The following is a 23,268-nucleotide window of genomic DNA, read 5'->3' as shown; positions in this document are numbered from 1 at the left end:
AGTTTCAAGAGGGAAACATCTCTTGTCTTCACTTCCTAAAACTTGCTGTTTTCTTTTCTAGGGATGACTGGCAATGTTTTGCGTCTGTACTCATCCCTCCTGGCTCTCAGTGGAGAAAATGTTCCCCCTATAAGCTCAGAAGGTAACTCTGGGCAGGGGAGATGGCTCCGTGTGCTGAGGAGGACCTCAGTTGGAGTCACAGCAGCTTCAGCTCGCACCTGTCATCCTAACCCTGGAGAGGTGGGGGCAATGGTGGTGGCTGGCCAGTCTAGCCAATTGGTGAGCTTCGGGTTCAACCAGAGACCAGAGACCTGTGGTGGTGGTAGGGTGCTGAGCTTGGTGGTGCATGCCTTTAGTCCTGGCACTTGGGAGGTAGAGACAGCAGATCTCTGTGAACTTGAGCCAGCCTGGTCTACAAGGCGAGTCCAGGAGAGCCAAGGCTACGCAGAGAAACCCTGTCTGAGAAACATGAAGAAGAAGAAGAAGAGGAGGAGGAGGAGGAGGGGGAGGAGGAGGAGGAAGTAACAGAAGAAGGCGTGCAATGTCAGTCTCTCGGCTTCACGTGTATGCTGAGATAGTTACACACACACTAAAATAACGACTGTAATAACTTCTCATCTCTCCTTTGGGTCCAGCCCTGTCCTTAGCTGTGTCAGGAGAGTTTTCACCAAGCCTGCTACAACACTACTGGGTTTTCAGAAACTTGGTTTTAGGGCTAGTGACTGAGCAGCCTTCCTTCTCTTAGTTCTGAGTTCAAGTGCTTCTTGGCTTCTGAACTCACTTTTTTTAGTGCAAGTGGCTGTCTCTTTAACTGGTCCCAAGACTGCCAGTCATTACTGCTCTCCTGCTCGGATCACCGCTCTCCTGACTCTGCCGTCATACCTCAGGCTGCAGGCACCTATGGCAGCCTCTGTCTCAGCACTGCCAGGCTGCTGGGCCGCGCCTGTCCGCAGACCTTCATCCTCATCCAAGCTGCGTGTGTGACTCCGGCACCCATCAGCCTGGCTTGTCCTCTTACAGCCACAGGTTAGATGGTTATAAGACTTCTCGGGGACAGAGCCTGGGAGGTAGACACCTCAAATTTTAAAAAATTAATCTGGTTCTGATCATCCTGAATAAATGCCCAGTTACATTTTTCTCTTCTTTTTCTTTCCTTTTTTTTTTTTTTATCCCTGGCTGTCCTGAAATGCACTCAGTAGACCAGGCTGGCCTTGAACTCACAGACATCCACCAGCCTCTGCCTCAGAGTGCTGGGATTAAAGGGGTGCACTCAGCTTCCCTGTAATTGTCTTTAAAAATCTGATTTCCTATTTGCATTGACCTAAACCGCACACTGCGTCAGCAGTCTCCCCATCGCCAGTGGTCCTTCTCATGTGCCGCATGGCGTGTTAGGAAGACTTGAGTGTGAAGCTGTGTCAGAAATCCTGCCATGAGGAGGGCGTGGAGGAGTCTTCTAGCTCTGCCAGACAGCAGCATTACAGCCTGTAGCACGTTCTTTTCATGACTCATTTCCTCATGCGTAACACACTAATTCAGTGCCAACCTGTCATAAAACCAGGGATGGTTGGGCACACTGGCCATGGGCGATTAGCTTTATCTCCTGGGTGGCTTTGATCATAAGTGTGTATAAAAGTACACCCCAGCACAGCATTGGTTTGAATGTCTTATGTTATCTCTGGCTTTGCTGGGAACTCTACAGAGGACATGATGGAAATCACTCCCAGTGTGTCTGGGCTGTAGCATCCGTAAAAGGCGACATGCTGGCTCAGCCGAGCGAGTGATTTCATAACCGACCACAGGCACACAGCCCTGCACATCTGCAAGCACGCTGGCACAGAAGGGGGAACATTCCTTTTATTTTCTTCCTTTCACATTTCGTCTCTTAGAGCTTTCTTCAGGACCTCTGGCTGCAAGGCCTTTTCCCCTGCAGGAAGATGGATCCTAACAGACCTTCCGGGAGAGCCTCTCCCCGCGGGGCAGACATCTACCAGGTACCCTCCTGAGGGCCTGACCCTTGTACGCTCACAGACACGGAAGACTGAGGTAGAGGTGAGTCCCAGGAGGCCTGCAGCAAGCAGGAGAGTGAACAGGGAGGGGCTGGGTGTGGCTGGGGAGCTGGCCTGGCCCAGCCATCTCCTGCACACATGTAATCCAGGACAGCAGGGGGAGGCAGGAGAGCCTGCAGTTCACACCCACTCTGAGCTACAGAAGCGCTTGAGGGGAGCTGGGGAGAGCCCCTGTCACTAAGCGCGAGTACACACGCGCGCACGCGCACACACACACACACACCAACTCAAACTCACTAGAGAGTTCTGAGAACCACGTCTGAGCATTGGCAAAGCCAAAGCTGGGGAATCAGACAGGCGAGTGTTCTCACTGGTAGAAGGTTCGAGCCCCTTTTATCTTCAGAATTGCCCCCCACAACACACACAGGCAGAGTGTTCCAGAGGACACACAAAAGCTTTCAAGTGTTCTGAGATCTGCGGACGTTGACGTGGGCACAGCGGGCACGCGTGTGGGAAGGCACTAAGAAGCAAGCTCCCAGGCCGCCGTGGCTGGAGGGACCCTACCCGTCCCTCTGCTCCCGAAGTGCCTGCGTGGGCAGGGCGCACAGCCTGGTGCCAATAGGGGTGACAAGGGCCCGGGCGCACACGCGCAGCGGCCAGGTCTGCAGCCCCAGGCAACGACTAGTCACCAACTGACGAGTGAGCGCTGGGACTGGACAGGAAGCACCCGGAAGTGGCTACCGGAAGTGGTTAGCTGTCCCCTGGAGAAGACCCTTGTGCAGGGTTAGGCCTTAAGCTGGCTGGAGATGTCCACCCGCTCCTCTGAGGGACACTGAAAATGAGCGGAGGGAGCCGGGTGGGAGGCTCAGCGGGCACAACAGCCAGGGAAGCGTCCCCGGCTCCTCTAGAGGTGTGTCCCCTTGAGGCAGTGACTCAGGCTAGTACAAGGGACGCCAACATGGCCTAGCCCAGCAGCCTGCAGGGAGGGGCGGCGCTGAGAGCTGGCTGAGGCTGGCCGGAGAGCAGGCAAGGCTGGACTGTGAACCATGTTCCGGTGTGTTCTGCTGGGTGCTGGGGCAGTGTCAGTGACAATTGTGTTAAGGGCTAAGGGGACTCCAAACTTCTCTCTCTGTCCTTTGGCTGGAGAGAGGTCCCCCGCCCCCAGCTGTTTACTTCTGTTTTTCAGTGATGGAGGGGGCCCTTTTTCCCTCCGTGAACTTTTGTTACATGCTGAGGCCGCCCCTTCCTTCCTGGAGCCTGGGAGAGATGCCTTTTCCATGGAAGGTTCTGGGGGCCGGGTCCTCCGGCTTTAGGGTGTTCTCTATACCCCCTGAGCCTTTCCTCCGGCCTGCTGCCTTTTACAGCTTCTCCCTGTGTCCACAGGAAGTTCTTGTCCACACCACAATGCCTGGCCCTTGGTTCTTATGCAGACCATAAAGACTCGGGACACCCCAAGACCAAGTTCTCAGCAAAGGAGATTTCTTGGCTCAGAGAGACAAAGGACAGGGAATAAGAGATAAAGGTAGGAGGCAGGACAGGAGGGAGAAGGGAAATAAACAAGGAGGGGGAAGGAGTGTTTGTCCCAGGGGGTGGGGGACAGAGGGGTGCCTCTGAACAGAGAGGAGACAGTGGCCACACATAGGCAAATAAAGGTAAAACGGGAAACCCGAGTTAGGATGAGGTGTTTGATTTCAACTGAGCAAGTCAGTTAGGTGAGCCAAAGGGGCCTTTGATTGCTGGACTTCAGTACTTTGACAGCTGGACCTTGGTGGTCAGCCTCAGGAGGAAGTAGTCAAATAAGGGACCAGACCTTGGGGGCCAGCTCTAGGAATGTGATCTGTTTTTAGCCAGGCAGAGGGGAGAAGGGTGGGGCCTGTCAGAGCCAGGTTTGCCTTGCCTGGGCTGGCTAGAGTCCCTTCAGTTCTCTTTTGGGTGTCCTGGGAAGTGAGGAAGGCTGTGGTAAAAAGGCTGTGACTAATGTCCCCTCCCCAGTTTGAGACAAATTCTTGTGTATATTGCTAGGAAGGTGAGGCTGCTGTGAGCACAGATGGGTTTGGAGAACTTTCCCCTTCAAGGGCTTGACCCCTGACCTGGAACTTCCCTTTCAGACTCTGTGGTGACTGAGTCCAGCACGCTGCTTTTGCAGGCACTGCTGCCTGGGCGGCCATTCTGCGTAGGGGATTTTAGCTGTTCTCAGCTCCGCTCATTGAAACAAAGTACTCTGCCACCCTGGGAAGCCGGTGAAATGACACGGAAAGCTGGGGCTGGAATGTGGCTTGTTTGTTTGCTTGGCCAGAGGAGGCCCTGGGTGTGGTGGCACACACCTGACACCCCAGCACTGGGGGGTGTAAACAGAGGACTGACCTCAAGGTCAGCTGCTGTCACACAGCAAGCTGGAGGCCAGCCTGAGCTAACTCTGTAGTTCATTCACCTAAAACTTGTAGCCTATTGAGTTATTAGACCAAAATGCTCCGAGAATGTTTGGTGACAAAGCACATTAAAGCACAATGCTGCTTCTCATCCAAACCCAAAGGAAAAGAAGACAAAAGCCGTATTATTCGTGCCCTCCTACTTCCCAATACCACCCTCAGGAACGAGCCGCACACGTGTTGGCGTGTGAGGCCCAGGCTCAGGGCGGTCTGCACGGATGACGCTCTCTTCTTTAGAAAGCGAGGCGAGCCTGCTGCTGCTCCTTGCACTCGCACACACCCCTCAGACAAACAGGCAGGAAGCAATTCCATCTGTGGAGAAGCCAGACAGGTTGGGCTGAGTAGTACGTGTCTTTTGAACATTTTCAGTTTCATTTTAATTGCATGTTTATAGGCTACTGGCAAATTAAAAATTATGTGTTTTGTTTACAGCAGGCGCTGCAGTGAGGGCAGAGACAAGACCAGCTGCACCAAAGGTGGAGAAAAAGAGCAAGAAAAAGAAATTCCACAGAAGCCCAGAGGGAAGGATAGGATTTTCTTCCCGCCCAGCAGCGAGTTGGAGAGAGTTGGAGCTTTCCCTGGAACGGCTGTTGATGCCGCATGCAGTAGTGGCTTTTCATAGTTTCCACCAACAGGACACCTTGACAGAGTCACCGGGGAGGTAAAGATGGGCAGATCCCTGTGGCCCCGTGGCCAGCCATCTGCATAGACCCCTTGGTAAATTCCAGGCCAGTGAAAGACACTGTCTAAAAAACAAAAAGCAAACCCACCAGGTGTATTACATAGACACACACACACACACACACACACACACACACACGCACACATGCATGCACTCCAATATATCAGTTTGATGAACAGTTTCCTTTAAATGTTCTTTACTATTGCCCTTGATCTGACTAAAGTCTCCTTATTAGTTTGTTTACATTTGATTGCTCCTTTCTTTCCATTTTTATTGAGAACTCCTTTCCACAAACTCTCACTCCGTTAGAAACAGGAGCTATTTTAAAAATTAGGTTAGGAGTCTTTTCCCTTTCTTTACATCTTTAAAGAATGGATGAAGAAGTAGGTCGCAGCCTACTTCTAGAAAAGGCTGCGCTCACTGAGGGACACACAAGAGAGGCAGCAGCGAAACGTCCTCTCTCTGTCCTGATAGATGGCACTAGCAAAGCCAAAACTGTATGTGTGTGACTTCTCTCTTGTCAGGAGAAAGGTGTGGGTTTGTACATTTCAGGACTACAGAGATGCCCATGACAAAGAAAGGCAGGGCTCTTAGAAAAAGAGAGCAAACTGGATTATGAACGGCCAAAAAGAGAGGAAAAGAACCATCTTTTGGTGATCAGGAACAGGACTGAGACATTCCAATAAAGAGGTCTGGAGTTTGTGATGGAGCCCGGGGCAAAGTGTAGCTAGGCAAGAAGCCTCCGGCCTGAGCCGACCCCATGCCAGGACAAGATTTGAAAGGTTACTTTCTGACTCTTCACTGTGTCTCATTCTCGCCTCAAGACTGGACTCTCTTAAAAAGATTTACTTTTTTATGTGTATGAGTGTTTGCCTGAAAGTATGTACATGGCCACGTCTGGGCCAGTGCCTGATGAGGCCAGCCTGGGACTGGAGCTAAGTCCTCTGTGAGGACCACGTGGGTGCTGGGGCCCAAACGCTGAGGCCTCTGTGAGCCGGTGCTCGCAGCCACTGAGCCGCCTCGCCAGCCCTGGTCTCATCCTTTTTGAGTAAGGTAAGATTCTCCTTTTCATTTAAAAAAAATTTTTTTTTTTTTGAGACAGGGTTTCTCTGTGTGGCCTTGGGTGTCCTGGACTCACTCTGTAGACCAGGCTGGCCTGGAACTCACAGAGATCCTCCTGCCTCTGCCTCCCTGAGCACTAGGTTCACAGGTGTGTGCCACTTATATTTATATCACTGCCAAGCACATTTTATTTGTATAATTTCTTTTTCTTTTGTTGAGGGGCAAAGGAAGTTGGACAGGGCTCCTTGGGGGGCAGGGGCTCCTTGTGTACCCCAGGCACCAGCGTTCTGCGAGATGGAGTTGCATGCCTGGAACACCACACCCAGTTCATCCTTTATTATTTTTTTTTTATTAAAAAAATGATGTTTATATGTGAGTCTGAATGTTAGAATATGCCCACAAATACAGGCACCCACAGAGGCCAGAAGAGGGCATTGGACCGTTGGAGTTGGAGTCAGAGGCGGTGGTAGGCCCCGCCTGGGGTGTTGGAAGCACAGTCAGGACTGGCAGAGCAGCTTTTCTTTACTCTGAGCTGTCTTTCCAGCCTCCCAGAGTCTGTTTTCTAAAGCAGGCGGTGCGATTGGTGTTTAGGGATTGAAGCCTGGAGTGGCACATTGTGGAAGTTACAAGAGTGTTCTTTGAGTTGGGCGTGGTGACGTGAGTCTTAACCCTGGCACTTTGGAGCCAAGGCAGGCAGGTCTCTGTGGGTTTGGGGCCGGTTGGTTTACATGTGAGTTCCAGGTCAGCTTGAGGCCCTGTTTCAAGCAAACAAAATCTCCAGTAAACAACCAAGAATCTTCAGCATCTTATAGGCCTTGCCCTTGCAAACCTCCCAAACAAAAACAGGTATGGTTATCACCGTGTTACATGAAGAAAGATATAAAACACTGCTGAGGTGAAATCTAAGAGGATCTGCCTGTCTCTTCGCCAGACTGAACTAGTGGCTACAGAGTGGAGAGAAGAGAGTTAAAAATCCAAAATTCTCCTGGCCCCTCTAAGATGCCAAGAACAGCCTGGAATCCTGCTGTCTGGAAAGACTGGGAAGTCTGGCCGGAAGCACAAAGCTGTGAGAATCTCTCCTCCAAATAGGAGGGGTCAGGCCATTCTGCCCACTCATCTCTGTGGCTGAGTAGAACATTTCCCGGGCCTTTCCTAAGAGAAGCAGAGGCTGCAATCTGGGCAGATGGTGAGATGAGAGCAGGCGTTTTCTCCGAGTCCATGAAGCCCTTCCACCCCACCTGAGGCAATGCTGTGCTCTACAGATGTCCGCACACTTGCTCTTACCTCACTGTAACTCACCTCAGGGGGCAAAAACCAGATGTTAATTTTATCACTTACACGGTGATGTTTATAAAAACTATATTTTATAGTCGTTCAAAGGCCATCCTGGACAGCTGACCCAGGAGAACTATAACATATGGAGCATGTACAAACTCACCCAACAAAAGTGAGATTCCTGTCTGTCATGAGTTATTGGGAAGTAATGCTAGAGAAGGAAAAAGTGTTGGAGAGCTCACCCAGCGGCCAAGACCCCGTGGGAGAGGACCGGAGGCCAGTCCCGAGCAGTTGTGTCGGGAGGCTCACAACCGCCTGTAACTCCAGCTCCAGAGGATCCAGTGCCCTCTTCAGGCCTCTGTGGGTACTGCACTCACATGCACAGAAACACACGTATGGATACACATGCTTTTTAAAGATGCAGTGCTGAGGAGTTTGTGGCCCTCCAGGGCGGCACCATCTTATCCACACCCCTGGCACCAGCTCTTTCTGAGTAGCTCTCTGCTTTATCTTCTACAAGGCAGGCTCCCAGGGAGTGGTTCGGGGGTCTGCTTCTCACAGACACACTTGTGGAGCCCCAGGCTGATGTGCAAGAAGTCCATCTCCCCCTAAAGCACCACATTCACGATCTCACTTGGAGGGTCCCGGAAATAACACATGAAAAGTGAAATGTCTGGCCAGACCCTCAGTGCTTCTCATCAAGAAGTGTCGGAAGATCAAAAGCCACATTTAATAGAGGAAAAACATCATTTCAAAACCACCAAGCTGATGTCCAGCCACACCATGAAGGAACACAGGAGGAAAACAGCTTCTCGTAAAGCAGCGTGTTTTCAGCATGCCAGCAGCTTGGTCAAGGCTCTGAGTTAATAATTCAAGGCTGTACGGGTAGGCCCATTTCTGTGGGTGTGTGCTGTGCTTGTAGTTGGAACACCGAGGGAAGTTCATCTTTGACGTGGTGGGGCCCTGCTAGGGGCTGCGCACAGTGCGTGTGGCCCTTGCCGAGGGCCTGACCACCTCAGAGCCACGTCACCGGCTCACAGCTGCCTGTCACGTTTTCTGGCCTCTGTGGGTCAGAGGTACCACCACATGGTACACACGTGTGCATGCCGCTGACACACACACATATAAGTAAAGTCATTTCCTAAAAATATGCCAAAGATATTTTTGTAAGTTCCAAACAAAATCAGGTCAGCGCCTGGCGTGCTGGGCGCGTTCCCGGCAGGAGAGTGTGGACTCTCGATGCTCTGTCCGGACATGCAGGAGCCACGTGGGCTGAGCCCACGAGAATCTCTGCCTCTCTTCCCGACAGCCGCCCTCTCCCCGTGTGGCGCGGCCCAGGGAGCCTGGTAAAGGAAGCGGTAGCAGGTGGGCTGGGAGAAAGGCCCGAGTGTGCACTCCTGCTAAAACAGAGGCACCCTTCCTGGCTGTGCCTCTTCCCCAGACGAGGACACATGGTAGCTCTAAGTCCAGAGGGGGCTTTGCTCGTGGAGACGAGGCACTCCAGAAGGGGTGCTCTAGTTCTGGCCTTAGCAGCTAGAAAGCAAATTTGGAGTAAAATCGTATTTCTTCCCTTGTTGTGTTGATTTTTTGAGACAAGGTTTCTCCGTGTAGGTTTTGGAACTCAGTCTATAGACCAGGCTGGCCTCAAACTCAGAAATCCTCCCGTCTCCACCTCCTGAGTGCTGGGATTGCGCTCCAGCCTCTTTCCTTTTTTCTTTTTCTTTTCTCCATTCTGTTGAGTCCCAGCCCTGGGTCATCCCGTCCCGACGATAGCCAGGGCCTGTCGTATCTAACACCCCAAGGAGAGGAGCCTCTCTCCCAAGCCACAACCTCAACACGAGACAACTGCCCAAGGCTGTTCTTTCTGGTTCCTCCAGCCGTGTGCAGGGTTCTGAGTATACAGGAACGACCAGCACCTTCACGTCTGATTCCCACGGTGACTGTGGCAGAGAAGACAGGGTTTGGGGGCCTGTGCCGGAGCTTCATGGCCAGGCATAAAAGTTTCACCTAACACCTCAATGCACTTCTGTGAACTAGATCTTGTGGCACAATCCTGGCTTACCACAGGAGGAAGGTTTGAAAATGTAGCCGTCTTTCTTCATGCAGGAAAAGAGACAGGAGCGGTGCACGTGTCCTGATGGATTTCCTGGGCTCAAAACCCAACAGCGGGCTCCCAGCGTGGGCTCCCAGAGTCAAGTTCAAAGTCACCACAGTGTACTCTGAGGTGTTTTCACACTGTGTCTTACGGCCCGAGGCTATTTAATTCAGGACCCTTCTTTACCCTAAGCAGAGATTCCATGCTTCCCAGCAGGCTTTCACCGTGATCCTCTCCTCAGCCTTTGGCGCCCTTAAACTTAGTTTCTGCCTCTATGGATTTGCTTATTCTGGTTCTGGCCATTTTGTGAACAAGACTTTCTGGAGACGCCGTGTCTGTGAGGACTGACTACAAATGCAGTGAGGGGGAGAGGCGGGAATGCTGCAGGCCCGGAGCTGATTACCACACGTCAGTTAGCGTTAGAACCGCAGCCCCTGCTCCCTGCCCACCTCTGCAGCAGGGCTGGCAGCCGGTGACTAATAGATAAAAACCTTTTGGATCCTAGAGCGCTCCTTCTGGGGTGCCTCCTTCTGGGGTGCCTCGCCTCCATGAGCAAAGCGCCCCCTGGGTTTAGAGCTACCTTGCGTCCTCACCCGGGGAGAGCGGCACAAGCCTACTTTCTCGTGCCCCTCTCAGAACACTGCACATTAGCTTGCGCCAGTCCCACAGCTCAGGGCGCCATTAGATGGCTCCGAGGTGTATAAAGAAGCTCCTTGCTCGTGCTGTTTCACCGCTCTGATGTGCCCACTTGTCAGAACCCGGTCCAAGATGGAGTCCTGTGAGCACTCTGAGAATTGTGGGAAGACTCCAAAAAAACCAAGTCTTGTGCCCTCAGTTTCTTCCAACACACGGAATAGCTTGTGGAATGTGTTGTGCCCCTCCCAGGGGTGGCGGAGCAGAGGGAGTGTACTTTAGGTTACTCATTACAGCCGGCTACTGTAGACGCCTCTACGGAAAACATGTTTGTGCCACAAGTGCCTGTCCTGGTGACTGTGCCCTTTACTCCAGCCCCTTAGCCCTCAGAGTATAAATTCCCTGACGCTCTGAGGAAAGCTGCCTCTCGCACGAGACTTACTCCGCCTCTGTTTTGGGATCTGTTCTGTCAGGTTCCACCTCTATGACATACACCAGTGTATTTTAAACTTGCCTTCATTTATGCCTTATTTTTTCCTGCAAAACAATGCAACTTGATGAAACCACCTACTTCCATGTTGGAACATGGAATTTGGGGTAACATAAATGTGAGGCCATGGTCACTGAAATTTGACCACAAGATAAACTATCTTTTATTCCTTTAAGGTGAGAGCTGTGTAGAAAATCACGTGTGATGGGGCCCTTTGGTCTGCTGGCTTATACTCAACCTTGTTTTTGAGGTTCATGTATATTATAACATGAAGCAGCATATCCTTATTTATAGTTGAATCCTCTTAGACCACATTTTGCTTATCCTTTTATCCATGATGGAATTTGGGTGATTCCAATTTTTGGCTAGAATGAGTGATGCTCATTTTATAAACATCTGGTGCATTATTTTGTGTGTGGACATTTTGTGTGTTCTCCTGTGTGCCTGCTTAGGGGTCAAACTATTTTGCCACATACTAATTGCATGTTTAAAAATTTGAGGAATCCCCAAACTTTTTTCTAAAAAGCTATTTTATTTTGTAGTACTCTCCACCCACAATCTGTGAGGAGTCTCATTTCGGTACATATTATCTGCATGCTTTGGTTCGATTCTTTTCCTCACTTCCTGCCTCTATATAGTGTGTAAAAAGGCATCCTATTGTTTTTTTTTTTTTAATTGTATTTTCCAAATGGCTGATGTTTTGCGATGTCTTTTCATGTGCTTTGGGACATTTGTACTCCTGGAGAAATAGGAAAAATGAACAAATGGGTCCTTCGTTCATTTTAAAAATTTAATTAACATATCATTGAGTTATGGGTTCTTTATTAAATTGGGGTAGCAGCTCATTATATGTGTTTACAAATATTCTCCTTTTGACTTTCCTGATAATGTCCTGGTGCTACAACTCTTTCCCTTGGGTAGCTGTCCTACCTCCTCCTCTAGGCCACTGACAGAGGCCACCAGGAAGTCGATGAGGGTACAAGGCTTCCTTACAGGCAAGGCGCGGGATGGTCAGCAGGCGTGGATGCTGTGAAGGCAGCCACACGGAAGGTCGGCACGCCTCGCCAATAACTCTCCTACAGCTGTGCAGACGGCGTTCTCCACGGAGCCTCCCACCCGTGTCCGCCAGTCCTCCCCCGACCCCCCTGGGACCATGTGCAGCCAGGGCAGAACTGCGCATTTCTGGTCGGGAGGGGCGCTGGACTCTCAGGTCCCGTGACCCTCCGAGATGGGCAGCCACCATGCCCAGCCGTGTGGATCCTCGGCGAGCAGGTGGGCAAACCCCGAAGAGGCAGCAGTTAGCCTTGGAGGCTGGTCCTGAGCAGCTTGTCGTTGGAAACATACTTTTTCAGTTCAGACGAATCCCCATTTCTGCATTTAGTTTGGCTTTTCCTGCCTGAAGCCATTGTCTCGTTCAAGTTCATAAAAACGTATGCCTCCATTCTAAGCGCTTTCTAGTTTTAGCTTTCAGTCTCCTTTGGTGTGCTACAGCACACAGGCAATGTTCAGCACACAGGCACGGGCTTATTCTTTTGCGTGTGCATATTAAGTTGTGTCAGCGCGGGTTGTTAAAAACATCCTTTGGCCGTCCAGTGGTCATGGCGCTTCTGTTCATGCTGTATTTTTTTATTTTGGAATGAGTAATTACAGGTTACTGGTTTGGATTTTTGTCCTCAGGCCAGCACCATGTAGTCCAGTTTTTATTGTTACGACTGTTTGATAGTCTACGTTTCTTGCATTTCTATGTGACTTTTAAGCTACCTTCTTAGCTGTAAAAATCCAAGTGGAATTTTGATAGGGATTGTACATAACCTAATTTGGGGACTGTTTTCATTTTAACAATTTAGTGTTTGCGACAAAGTCTCCCTGTTGACTTATGCTGGTCATCCAGGCTATCTCAAATACATAGTCCTCCTGCCTCAGCCTCCTGCATGCTGGATTATAGGCATGTGCCTCCATATTTTGTTTCATTTTAATATCTTGTAATCCAATGCCATGACAAATCTCTTCCTACAGTTACATTTTCTAGTTTTTAATGTACAAGTCTTGAGTTTGTTTTGGGCCTAAGTGTTATGTTCTTTTTGATGGTACTATAAATTGAATTGTTTTTCTAATTTGTTGGATTGTTTCTTTACTAGCGTATAAATAAAATGCTTTTTGAATATAAAATGTGTCCTATAAAACTGCAAGCCTGGCTTATTATTTTTAGAAAACTTTTGTGTGTGTGTACCTTCCTTAGGCTTTTTGAAAAGTGCCTCTCTGAGGACTTTCGTAGTGCTTCAGATTTTCTACTTATTCTGGTTAGCATTTGGCTGTTTATAATTTGTTCCTACTCTTGAAAAGTAGGTTTATTTTTTCAAGATTTGCTTCTCAGTTTTTGTTTATGTGTGTTTGCTGCTATGCCTGTGCACATAGGCTCTGGTGCCTTTGGAGGCTGGGAGGCGCTGGATTCCACTGGAGCTGGGTTACAGCAGTTATTCCCTGTGGGTGCTGGAAATTAAAAGTCTGTCCTCTGGAAGAGCAGGCAGTCCTCCTAACTCAGCCATCTCACCGGCTCCCAGGAATACCTACCTGTTTGTCTTCTTTTGAGAAAGGTTTTCTCTGTGTGGCTCTGGCTGTCCTGAAACTTGCTCTGTAGTCCAGGCTGGCCTTGAACTCACAGAGATCCACCTGCTTCTGCCTTTCAAGTACTGGGACTAAAGGCCACCCAAGGGGTACCTACTTTTAATAGTTTTTTTTTTTTTTTTTTTTTTTTCTGAAAATAGATATTCTCTTTCAAGCTATGTCTGACATGTAAAGAGAATTCTGTTTCCGGGTGTGTGGTGAATGTGTGCTTGGAATCCCGGCACTGGGAGCTGAGGCAGGTACCTCATGAATCAGGCCCAGCCTTAACTAGAAACACTTTCAGAACAAAACCAATGTCATTAGAACATGGGCGTATCTTAAAGTGCATATCTTACAGAGGCCTGCGCCTCTGGAGATAGACTTGTCATGGAACTCACCATGTAGACGAGACTGGCCTTGAACTCAAGATCTGCCATTGCTACCTTCTGAGAGCCGGGACTAAAGGTGTGCGACTATGGACTTGGTTGGGATTTTAAAAAGCATTTGTAATCAGGTGTGATAGCTTACAGTAGCAATCCTAGGACCTGGGAGGCTGATGCAGGACTGCCCTGAATCTGAGGCCAGCCTGGGCTACAAGACCCTGTTTCAAGAGAATAAAGTTCAAACAGAAAAAGGAAAACTAGATTCACTATCTTTGCAGACTGACTCCCTCCAGTCTTAATTCCCAACGCGTTTGGAATTAAGCCATGCTAGAGGCCTCGTGACACAGATGTGTCCGGTTTGCGTTTGGCTGGACTTCTTAGAGACTGTGTTCACGGAGGTGAGTACCTCTGTTCACGAAGCCGGGCTTCCGCGCCCAGGGCAGCTCAGGCAGAAACACAGTTGTGGGCAGTGAGACAAAGCTTTTGGTTTCTCCATAGAAAGCAGGGTGTGGTTGGCCTGCCTCGGCTCTGTCATCACGCAGCTGTGCTGAGAAACATCTAGGCCAGTCCAGGTTTCCACAGAGAAAAAAAATCTGGTGTATAATTAAAAACAAAACAAAAGAGGCCGAAGCTTCTGGCCTCCGTGAGCTCCGCACTCAGGTACACAGACCCACACAGTAACTAAAACTGAAAAAACGTAATCAAGGAAAAAATACTTCCACCCTGACAGTGCTACACCCTATGGGCTCCACTCCGCAGGATGAACAATCCAATCCAGCGAGCATTTACTGAGGCTAACTGCAAGCCGGAAGGCCAGGACCGTGGCGTCCTGCTCTCCAGTTACTTTCGCCCTTGCGCTGTAAGACCAGCTGTAGGCCAGGTTTCGGGTGCTGGGGAGGTGGGTCGCAGCTCCAAGCTCCTCCAAGAAGCCCCGGACACTCGATCAGGGGGCGTCCTGGGCAACGACCCGCCGGGACCCCTAAGCCGCCGTCCGCCGCGGGCTGCCAGCCGGGCCAGTCCGTGGAGCCTTCCCGGAGTCCCGCTCTGCGCCGGGGAGCCCGGCCGTCGGAGCCACGGAGCATGCGCGTAGGCGGAGCGCCCGCGGCGGGGCTCGCGGGAAGGCGGCCCGGGACGGTGCGGCACGTCAGCAGCGGTGACCCGGCCGGCGCGCGGTGCCGCTGAGTCACACCAGCCCTCGCAGCCCGCGGGCCTCCGGTTGCAGCCGAGGAAACGGCGCGCGAGCCCCGCCGCCGGCCACACTCCCGGGGCTGTAGGGCGGACCCGGATCCGCCCCGCCAGCCTCGGGGGTCACATAAGGAAGACACGTTGTCGGGCGCCCGGTCCAGGGCATCGTGGTGCCAGCGAGCCCGTGCCCTCGAGGGCACCTTGGGGCCTTCACGGTCTCTTCGGGGATCCAGGGTCCGCGCCCTCCGGGGCCGAGGTGTTGCCAGAGTCCCGGGCCCGTCCCGGGCCCGGCCCGGGCCCGGCCCCGCCCGCCGGTCCCGCCCCCGTCGCCCCCGCGCCCAGTCTCCTGCTGGCCACGCCTCCACAGCCCGCCGGCCCCGCCCCCACGGCCCCCGGTCCCGCCCTCGCCGCCTCCGCCGGCTCCGCCTCTGCCGGCCCCGCCCCGCCGGACGCCCGCCCCTAGAAGGCGGCCGCGCGCGGAGGTCGGTGGCATGGGGGAGCCGCGGCGGGCGCAGCACGCAAGACCGTCCCGAGCGGGCTCAGGCACCGCAGGCGCGCGGGCCCGAGGAGGACACCTCGGGGCGTGACGCGGCGAGAGGGCGTGGCCCGGGCTGCCGCGCCGGACGACCCGGCGGGGACCGCGGCTTCCCGAGCCCGGGGCGCACCTGGCGGCGGCGCGAGCGGGCCGGACGGCGCGCTCCGGGGCCCGCGGCGGCGGCCGGAGGATGGCGCAGCAGGCGCTCCCTTCGTCGGCGGAGACTCGGAAGTTCACGCGGGCGCTGAGCAAGCCGGGCACGGCGGCGGAGCTGCGGCAGAGCGTGTCGGAGGTGGTGCGCGGCTCGGTGCTGCTGGTGAGCGCGGCGCGCAGGTGGCGGCGGGCCTGGCCGGCGCTCCGGGACCTCCGGGCGGGCGGGCGGGCGGGCGCCGGGGGGCTTGGCAGGTGCCCGCCCCGCGGCGTGCACCCAGGCGGGCTCCTTCCCGCCCCGCCGGCGCCCGGCGTGGGGATGGCCCCGCGGATGCTCCGGCTGGCTCTGCCCGGCGTCCGGAGCGATAAGGGGTGGGCTCCTCGCTTCTTCCTTGGTACGGTTGACTTTGAAGTGTGGGGATTTGAGGCCAGCAGAGCAGGCCAAACCGAGGTGAACCCCGCCGGCGGCGCTGCCGGGGAACAGGCCTCGGGGTGTGAGGGAGGTGAAGTTTTAACATCAAATTTTCCACAGCCGGGACGGCCCTGTTGCCTTTGGAAAGGAGGGCACGCTCGGACGCTGGGCTGGTGCCTGGAGAGCTCAGCGTGCCGGAGGGAGCGGCGGGGCAGCTGGAAACTTTTAGCAGCTCCTTGCGTGTGTTTTCTTGGAGGGGACTTGTTTGTGGGTGTGCTGCCTTGGTGAGATGGCCTTGAGGGCGACGTCTGGCCTCTGTGGTGCTGTGTGTGCGGGATTGCCGCGAGCGTGGTTTACCAGCTCAGGCAGATGCTTGGCGTTAGTGGACATGGATGCCCTCGCTGGGCAGACAGGGTTGCGTGGATGATGGTGGTGGAGGTTGGTGTCCTTTCCGTGTCCAGTCTGCTCCGCCTGAGTCATTTGCCAGCCTGCCAACTCACCCTGCATTCCCCAAAATTCTGTCTGATCTGTGATAAACAGGGACTTCACTTGCCAGTTTTCTGGAGGTTGGTCAGTTGGAGACCGCACCACAGCCCTGCCGGCCTGCTCTGTGATAACTCCTGCTAACTTGTGTTGCTGAAGCGCCATTGCAGCTTGGCTTTCTGAAGCTGCAGGAGAGCGTAGCTGAAGGATGAAACCTCCCAGCTCCAGGGCCTCTCCTGTCAGCTGGAACAGTGCCCACTCATCGCCCTGTGCCGCAGTCCTTGTCCTGTGTGCTGATGGCCTGTTGACATACGTGCTTCTGCTGGTTTGGTCCAGTGTCACTTTTAATGCTCTGCATTCTCCTTGGACACTCTTAAATATAGCTGGCAGACACCTTGCTGAGTCTCAGTCCTATCTTGTCTGTCTGTCTGTCTGTGGTCATTTGTCTGATGGAGTCTGCGATGAAATAATCACAAAGTACAAGGATGCAGATGACGGTGAGGCAGGGAGGGTGCCTGGCCTGGAGGGAGGAGGCTGGGGAGGAGGCCAGGAGAGGTTCAGGATCCTAAAAATTACCCACAAGCCTCTTCTCCTACCCTCTTCCCCTCGCTGCTCCTGGGTCTGCCAGGAAGCCCCAGCAGGTGCACCTGTCACAGCATCCTGGCCCATCCCTGTCCTGTGAGGCGCTAAGAGGCCATCCCGATTCTCTCGGGAGGCAGCCATGCCTTGGCGTGTCCACGCATGCTTAGCTCTAAGTGCTGATCTGCTCTGCCTTGATCACATGTCCACAGCATAGGAAAGGCTCAGTTTTCACTGAGGACTCAAGGTAGTCTTGAACCTTTGTTTTATCATCTGGACTAAATAATTATCAAGATTCTGCCAAAATTAGTTTATGTGCACTTCTTCCTTCCTTTCCTCCCTCCCCCTCTCTCTTTTTTTTCCCCTTCCTTACTGGTGATTTTGAGTCTCGGGCCTTCTAACACATTTCACCTCCGTGTACCTAGAATTTATTTTTAGAAACTAGGAATAGTGTCTTACATGACTGTAATGCTTTTTTTATGATACTAAGAATATAATGTGTGATTCAAAATTTTTGATTAAAAAACCCATTTGATTGGTTGCTTTTATAAAGATTGACAGGAGTTTTGTAGGTCCTTTGAGGTATGCTGCACTAATTCATGAGCCTCAGGATTATATACTGGAGAAAGACTCCATGAGGGTAGGGTCTAGTTTTTGATCTGTGAGGTTTGGCAGTCCAGAGCATGGACTGTAGTTCTGCCTCTGTCCCTCATCAGCTTTACAGTCGGGCTGAGGCCTACAGTGCAAGCCTGTGCTCTGCCCACTGCTTACATTCGCTTGGTTTGTTACTCTCTTTCTCTGGACCTCGCTCGGGGCCCTTGCTCTGCCAAGCAAGGGTTGGACCAGATTGTTTCTGGAGTTCTTCACCCAAACTCGGCAGGCTTTGATTCTAAGCGACTTTATAAATGTAGAAATAGTACTGGTGACATTCCTGGCTGTACGTGATCTGTGGTTTTCGGTTATGACTGAGACTCTTCACAAATGCAGAATTTGCTTCCCGTGGTTTAGAATAGTCCAGCGGCCTTGGGCCACAGGTTTAAAATTTTTGCCGGGCAGGAATACCAGAACCAAGTCTCCGCTCGGGGTTGAATTGAGAGTGCCTAATTCAGGGCCGTCGGCCGAGTAAAGGGCAGTGTCGTCATGGCCCAGATCTCAGAATATGCCAAGAGTGTATTCTCTTCGAAAGGTTTGTGTGAGTGTCCTGACACTGTGGCTGGGTTTGCAGATGGTCTCAGCCTTGGGTATTGGCAGGCAAGTCATCTGGCTGCCTGTCCCTGCGTCCTTACTGATCTTATCTCTGTATGTTGTTTTGAACTCTCCTTGGATGTCAGGCCCTTGCCAAGCACTGCTCCACACCCCTTGGAGATACAGCCACGTGAAGTGGAGGGACCCAGGTCAGGCCATCCCTGGCCCTTCCTTTGTGTTACTAGGGAAGGAAGGCAGGCCGAAGGCGCGGGCACAGAATGATATCCTGCACTCTGTGCCTTAGGCCTCCCTCGCCGTCCAGCGTTAGCTGAGGTAACCTGAGACCCCAGTTAGGGTGTTCTCTGACATCCTCAGCTAAGGTAAACCTCCTTTGGCTCTGACTTTAAATCAGATATGTCAGTACCCTGACAACAGGCTGGCCCGCGCTCCCCTCCTTGTTCCACTCCACCCTCTGTTGGAGTTCTAACAAACAGAAATGTCCCCACGTACAGGAAGCAGGGTGGAGGCCCATCTCCAGCGTTTAGATGTTAGGGGCAGCGTGGACATGAGTAATACCCTGAATTTGGTTGAATGAGGAGGAAAGAATTTGCGAAACTGTTCCCCACATGTTTACTCTGAGCCCACGAGGACACTGCGGCAGTGGCGGCTCTTTGTCTTGTTAGGGTGTGCATTCACTGACAGGAAGAGGGACAACAGTAAGGAACACCGCTGGAGAGAGGAAAGAGTCAGAGGCCGCCGTGCTCATCCATATCCCAGCACTCAGGACGTTGACGCAGGAGAAGCACCATGAGTTTGAGGCTAGCCTGGGCTACAGAATGAGAGCCTGTCTCAAAAAATCACACACCCAAGGTTGTTAAGAAAGTGCATGCGGCTTGGGCATGGTGCACATGCCTTCCATTTCAGTGCTGTGAGGCAGATGCCGGCAGATCTGTGAGTTCCAGGCCACCAGGACGACGCAGTGAGACCCAGAAAACAAGAACCAAAAGCCCTCCAAACACGGCGTGCAGAGTTCTTTCCAGTGTGAGCTTTTAGTGTCTTAGCGCACGAAGGACTGGCTCTCTTGATAGTGTCGATCTGGAGACAGCGTGTGCGCAGCACGCGAGCTGTTCTCAGGTGTGGGGGGCTTCGCCAGCGGGAAGGGGAAGTCCTCTTGGGCCTAAGTGGAAGGGCTGAGGCTCGCACCCAGGCCTGAAACTTTTCACCCTTAACTCTGAGCCGCCCTGGCCGCCGCCCGTCTCACCGGGAAGCCTGTTCTGTGTCATAGGTGCCGAGCAGCAGTGAACTCAGAGACGCGGCTCGTCCTCTGCCGTTGTCTGAAGGCCTGTCTCTGGTCATGCTCTTTAAAAACTAACCAGATAAAACTCCTGAGTGCTGGAGTCTCCCCAGAGATGTGGCCCCGACTGGCCACACAGAACCGTGGGCCAGAATGGCACACACACAGGGAACCTTAGATGGCGTGAGCCGCACACTGTGTGTGTTGGTGTGTTTGTGTATGTGTGCAGTGATACTACGAGGAGGCCGTGAATCGAGAAGAGGTTGGGGTGGACGTGGAAGGGTTGGGGGGGGAGGGGAAGAGTGGGAAGCAGTGTCACACTTTCATTAAAAATCTTACCAGTCTTCAACAAGTTTTAAAAAGAAAAGCACTTTAGTGGAAGGAGAGAGTCGTTCACAGGCAGCTTCTCAAAGCTGTAGTTACCAGTCCATAGCCACGCAAACATTTGTTCCTGCTGAAAACAGAAAGCATTAACCGAAAATAAATAAATAAAAGCACTGATCAAAACAAGGCCCCGTTCCTGCCTGACAGATTACCCAGCCAGGAGATGTGGTGCCGGCGTGTGAGCGCTCTGGTGTGCAGCACCTTGCACAGTTGTGGGCTCCCTGTTCGCACGGCGCTTTATGGTCTTACGGTGTCTGCTAACAGCTTGCTTTCTTACCGAACCATATATGGCATGCCGAGTGTGCGCTTCGGGCCAGCCTTCTGTGTGTGAACGGCGGCTGTGGCACGCATGCAGTAGACTGCATAGGCGTTTTGTGGATTAAAGGAGAAAGTTCTGTCAGAGGTCCCAGAGCACTGTCCAGGACTCTGATTTAGCAAGTGTGGGTGGGCGGAGCTAGACTCGGTGTTAAGGGAATATTGGTAAGTATGAACCGAGGTGTGATTTCACAGAGCTTGTGTGGCGAAGCACACCGGGAGGGCTGGGAGCAAAGGCCATCTAGCCAGCCACGAGTGCCTTCATTCCAAAGAGAGGCAGAGGGTTTTAAAAACACCGTTTTGGGCAGAAGCATCCAGTGTGATGGAGGACCAGCTTCGTAAGGATGACCTTGAGGGTGTCCTGGGCTGGCACCCTTTGCTCTAGCACACACCTGTCTGCGGGGGCCCGGCGTGGCCCTCAGCAAGAGCTAGGCCAACGAGGGTGATGGCTCACGGCTTTGGGTGTGAGGCTAGAGCGGGTTCACACTCTGCTCCCCCCCCCCCCCCCGGCCTTCCCAGAGCCCGCAGATGTGATTGTCTGCAGTGTGTTCACAGTGGCTGGCAGGAGCCTTCTGGGAACGTGCTGTGCTGCGAGCTCACCACAGGCCGCGTGTCCTGTGAGGTGGCCATGAGTGCTGGGCAGCGTCCTTCCCGTGCCGCCTGGAGCACCTGCCCTTCCCAGCACCTGCAGACGTGAACAAGCCGGGGAAGGGAAGGCCGAGGCCCTGCGACTGCACTGACACACTGGGGTAGTCTCCACGGCGCTGTTTCTTGCTCACTTCCTGGGTCGGCCTGGTCCTCTCCACCCCCAGCTTCTGGCCTCTGACCTCTGACCTTTCCTGGGTTGTCTTCTCTTCCCCGTGTCCCCGCTGTCTTCCTTCTGCCCCCTGTGCTCTGCCTGACATGCTCCTGTGCACCCTGCCCGTGGAATGGAGTCTGTGCCCTCCCGGGGCCTTGGGCAGCTGCAGCTCAGCGGCAGTTGTCTCCCAGCGAGCCTGCTCCTCGGTTACCCCCTATCAGGTGCTTGAGCGTGGCAGGGTGAGGCACAGCCAAACGTCCCTTTTCTCCTCAAATCAGAGTCCCTTCTGCGGTGTGTTTCTTGTCTGTTTGTGATTGTAGACAGGGTCTCACTTTGTAGTCCTTGCTGGCCTAGAGCTCACTGTGCACACGAGACAAGGCTGGCCTCGAACTCACAGAAGCTCGTGTGCTTCAGCCTCCTGCGGGCTGCTGAGGAGCTCTGTCCAATCACCCTGCCTCCCTCCCTGCTCGAGTCCTGTCACGTGACCCTCTCGGGGGCCTTGCCATCCCACTCAGCACTAGGGTGGACTGGCTGCCCAGGCCTGTGCTGGCAGAAACAGCCGCATCTTGACCCTGTGGGGAAGATGGGAGTGTGCTGACAGCGTGAGCTGTGTGCGAGTGTGTGTGTATGTGTATGGTGTGTGTACATGTGTGTGTCTGTGTATGGTGTGTGTCTCTGTGTCTGTGTCCTTTAAGAGACCAGCTCTCGCTCCACAGCTCAGGCTAGCCTTGGCACCCGCTGTGTTCTAGGCTGCAGCGTAAAGGCGCAGTGCAGCCTGCTGGTGTGCCCCGGGGGGCCAAGCGCAGGGCCTGCTGTGTCATGGGCTGGCTGTGCTTGCCCCCGCAGGTCAGATTTGAGCTCCTGCCTGGGAGTGTCCTCAGGCAGCCACACATTGGAATAGACGGAAGACTGATCTTCGCTTCGAGTCTGTCGGTTTCCCCAAACTTTTTGGAGCGCCCGATGTGACTCTTGGACTAGCCATGTAAAGACTCATTTCTCTAAAAGCAGACCAAAGCCCAAATTCCAGTTCAGATCAGCAGCCAGCCAAGATGGTCCACGCCTGGAGTCCAAGCCACGAGGACGGCGAGGCAGGAGGATTGCCGGACGCTGAGCCCGGGGCCTGCTGGCAGCACTGAGTCTTATGAGCAGCGGCTTCAGAGGCAGGGGAGTAGCTGCTTCTCCTTCAAGCCTCGGTTTGCTCTTTCTTTTCATCTTTTCTGTTTCCCTGTCTGTGGCTTGGATCCTGGGCGGCCCCACGTTAAGGGTGTGGGAGCTGGCTGAGGTTCGAGTCCTAGTGCAGGCTCACCTCCTTTCTTGTGTCCAGGAGAAACAGTCTAGACAATGCACAGGCGTGGGCATGTCTTCACTGGCTGGAGATAAAGTGAGGATCATGTGGGCGTGTCCTCACTCACTGCCCATCTGGAAGTGAGGGTCAGGCTGAAGTCTTGGGGGAGTGCACCTGAAATCTGCTTTTTGAACAGTTAGTGTCTCTCCAAAACCAAAAAAGGTTTATTCTATGTCTGAGTGTCTGTCTGCACACATGAAGTGTGCAAGCGTGGACATGCGTCACGTGAGTGCCTAGCGCCTGCGCAGGCCAGAAGTGCGCGTCAGACCTTCAGGATGTGGCCACAGCTGGTCGAGAGCCGCTGTGTCTGTGCCGGGCACCTAGTCTCTCTGGAAAGTGCGTGTTCGGGCCCGTGGTGCAGTGTTCAGCGAGGGGTGTGGACGTGTTAAGAATGGGTCGTGTCAGTCTGTGCATAAAGCGACTTACTGTGTCTGTGTGTCCATGTGTCTGTATCTGTCTGTTTGTGTTCCTGTATCTGTGTAGTTTTATGTGTTTTTTTGTTTGTTTGTTTGTTTGTTTTTGTTTTTTTTCTGTTTTGAGACACTCTCACGAGGTTGCTCAAGCTGCCCTTGAACTCACAGCATCACTCAGGTGGCTCAACTCAGAGGCAGTCCTCTGCATCCGGTCCTAGGTGCTGGAATTATAGCCATGACCACTGCCTGGGGAACACACCAAGTTTAGACCAGGACTTTGTGAGCGTTCAAGTTCAGTGCTGGACCTTGTGGAAAGCACCTTGAACTCCCTGGCTGGTGGAGCGTGCAGCACAGAGATGAGTGTGTCCTTCTTGTACATGGAAGTTCGCTGAGAGGCTACGGTCCAGTGTCCTGACGTTAAGAGGCAGATAGGCTCTGCCCGTGTGAGAGATGGTCCACATGTGTGAGAGAGGGTCCGCATGTGTGAGAGAGGGTCCAAAAGCATGAGAGAGGTCCAAAAGCATGAGAGA

At 53.1% G+C, this 23,268-nt stretch overlaps 1 protein-coding gene and 1 long non-coding RNA gene across 6 annotated transcripts in view; both read left to right on the top strand.

The window, feature by feature from the left end:
* Nucleotides 1–259: 259 nt before the first annotated feature.
* Nucleotides 260–4,995, top strand: LOC129678673 (uncharacterized). Its single transcript, XR_008720434.1, has 3 exons — nucleotides 260–279; nucleotides 1,887–2,049; nucleotides 4,868–4,995. It is a non-coding gene; the product is annotated as an uncharacterized LOC129678673 (long non-coding RNA).
* A 10,444-nt stretch (nucleotides 4,996–15,439) lies between these two features.
* Nucleotides 15,440–23,268, top strand: part of Dock9 (dedicator of cytokinesis 9) — a 203,901-nt gene continuing 196,072 nt past the window's right edge. For all 5 annotated transcript variants that reach the window (XR_008720456.1, XM_055609845.1, XM_055609844.1 and 2 more), the window contains exon 1: nucleotides 15,440–15,695. Coding sequence is in view for 4 of the 5 variants with exons in the window: in XM_055609845.1 (XP_055465820.1) it covers nucleotides 15,570–15,695 (126 nt within the window). In the remaining variant the exon portion in view is untranslated. The remainder of the gene's footprint in view (nucleotides 15,696–23,268) is intronic.

This window comes from Psammomys obesus, unplaced genomic scaffold, assembly GCF_907164565.1.
Source record: "Psammomys obesus unplaced genomic scaffold, mPsaObe1.curated_primary_1811, whole genome shotgun sequence".
In the NCBI taxonomy this organism is placed as follows: Eukaryota; Metazoa; Chordata; class Mammalia; order Rodentia; family Muridae; genus Psammomys; species Psammomys obesus.
This window is presented reverse-complemented; position numbering and strand designations above follow the sequence as displayed.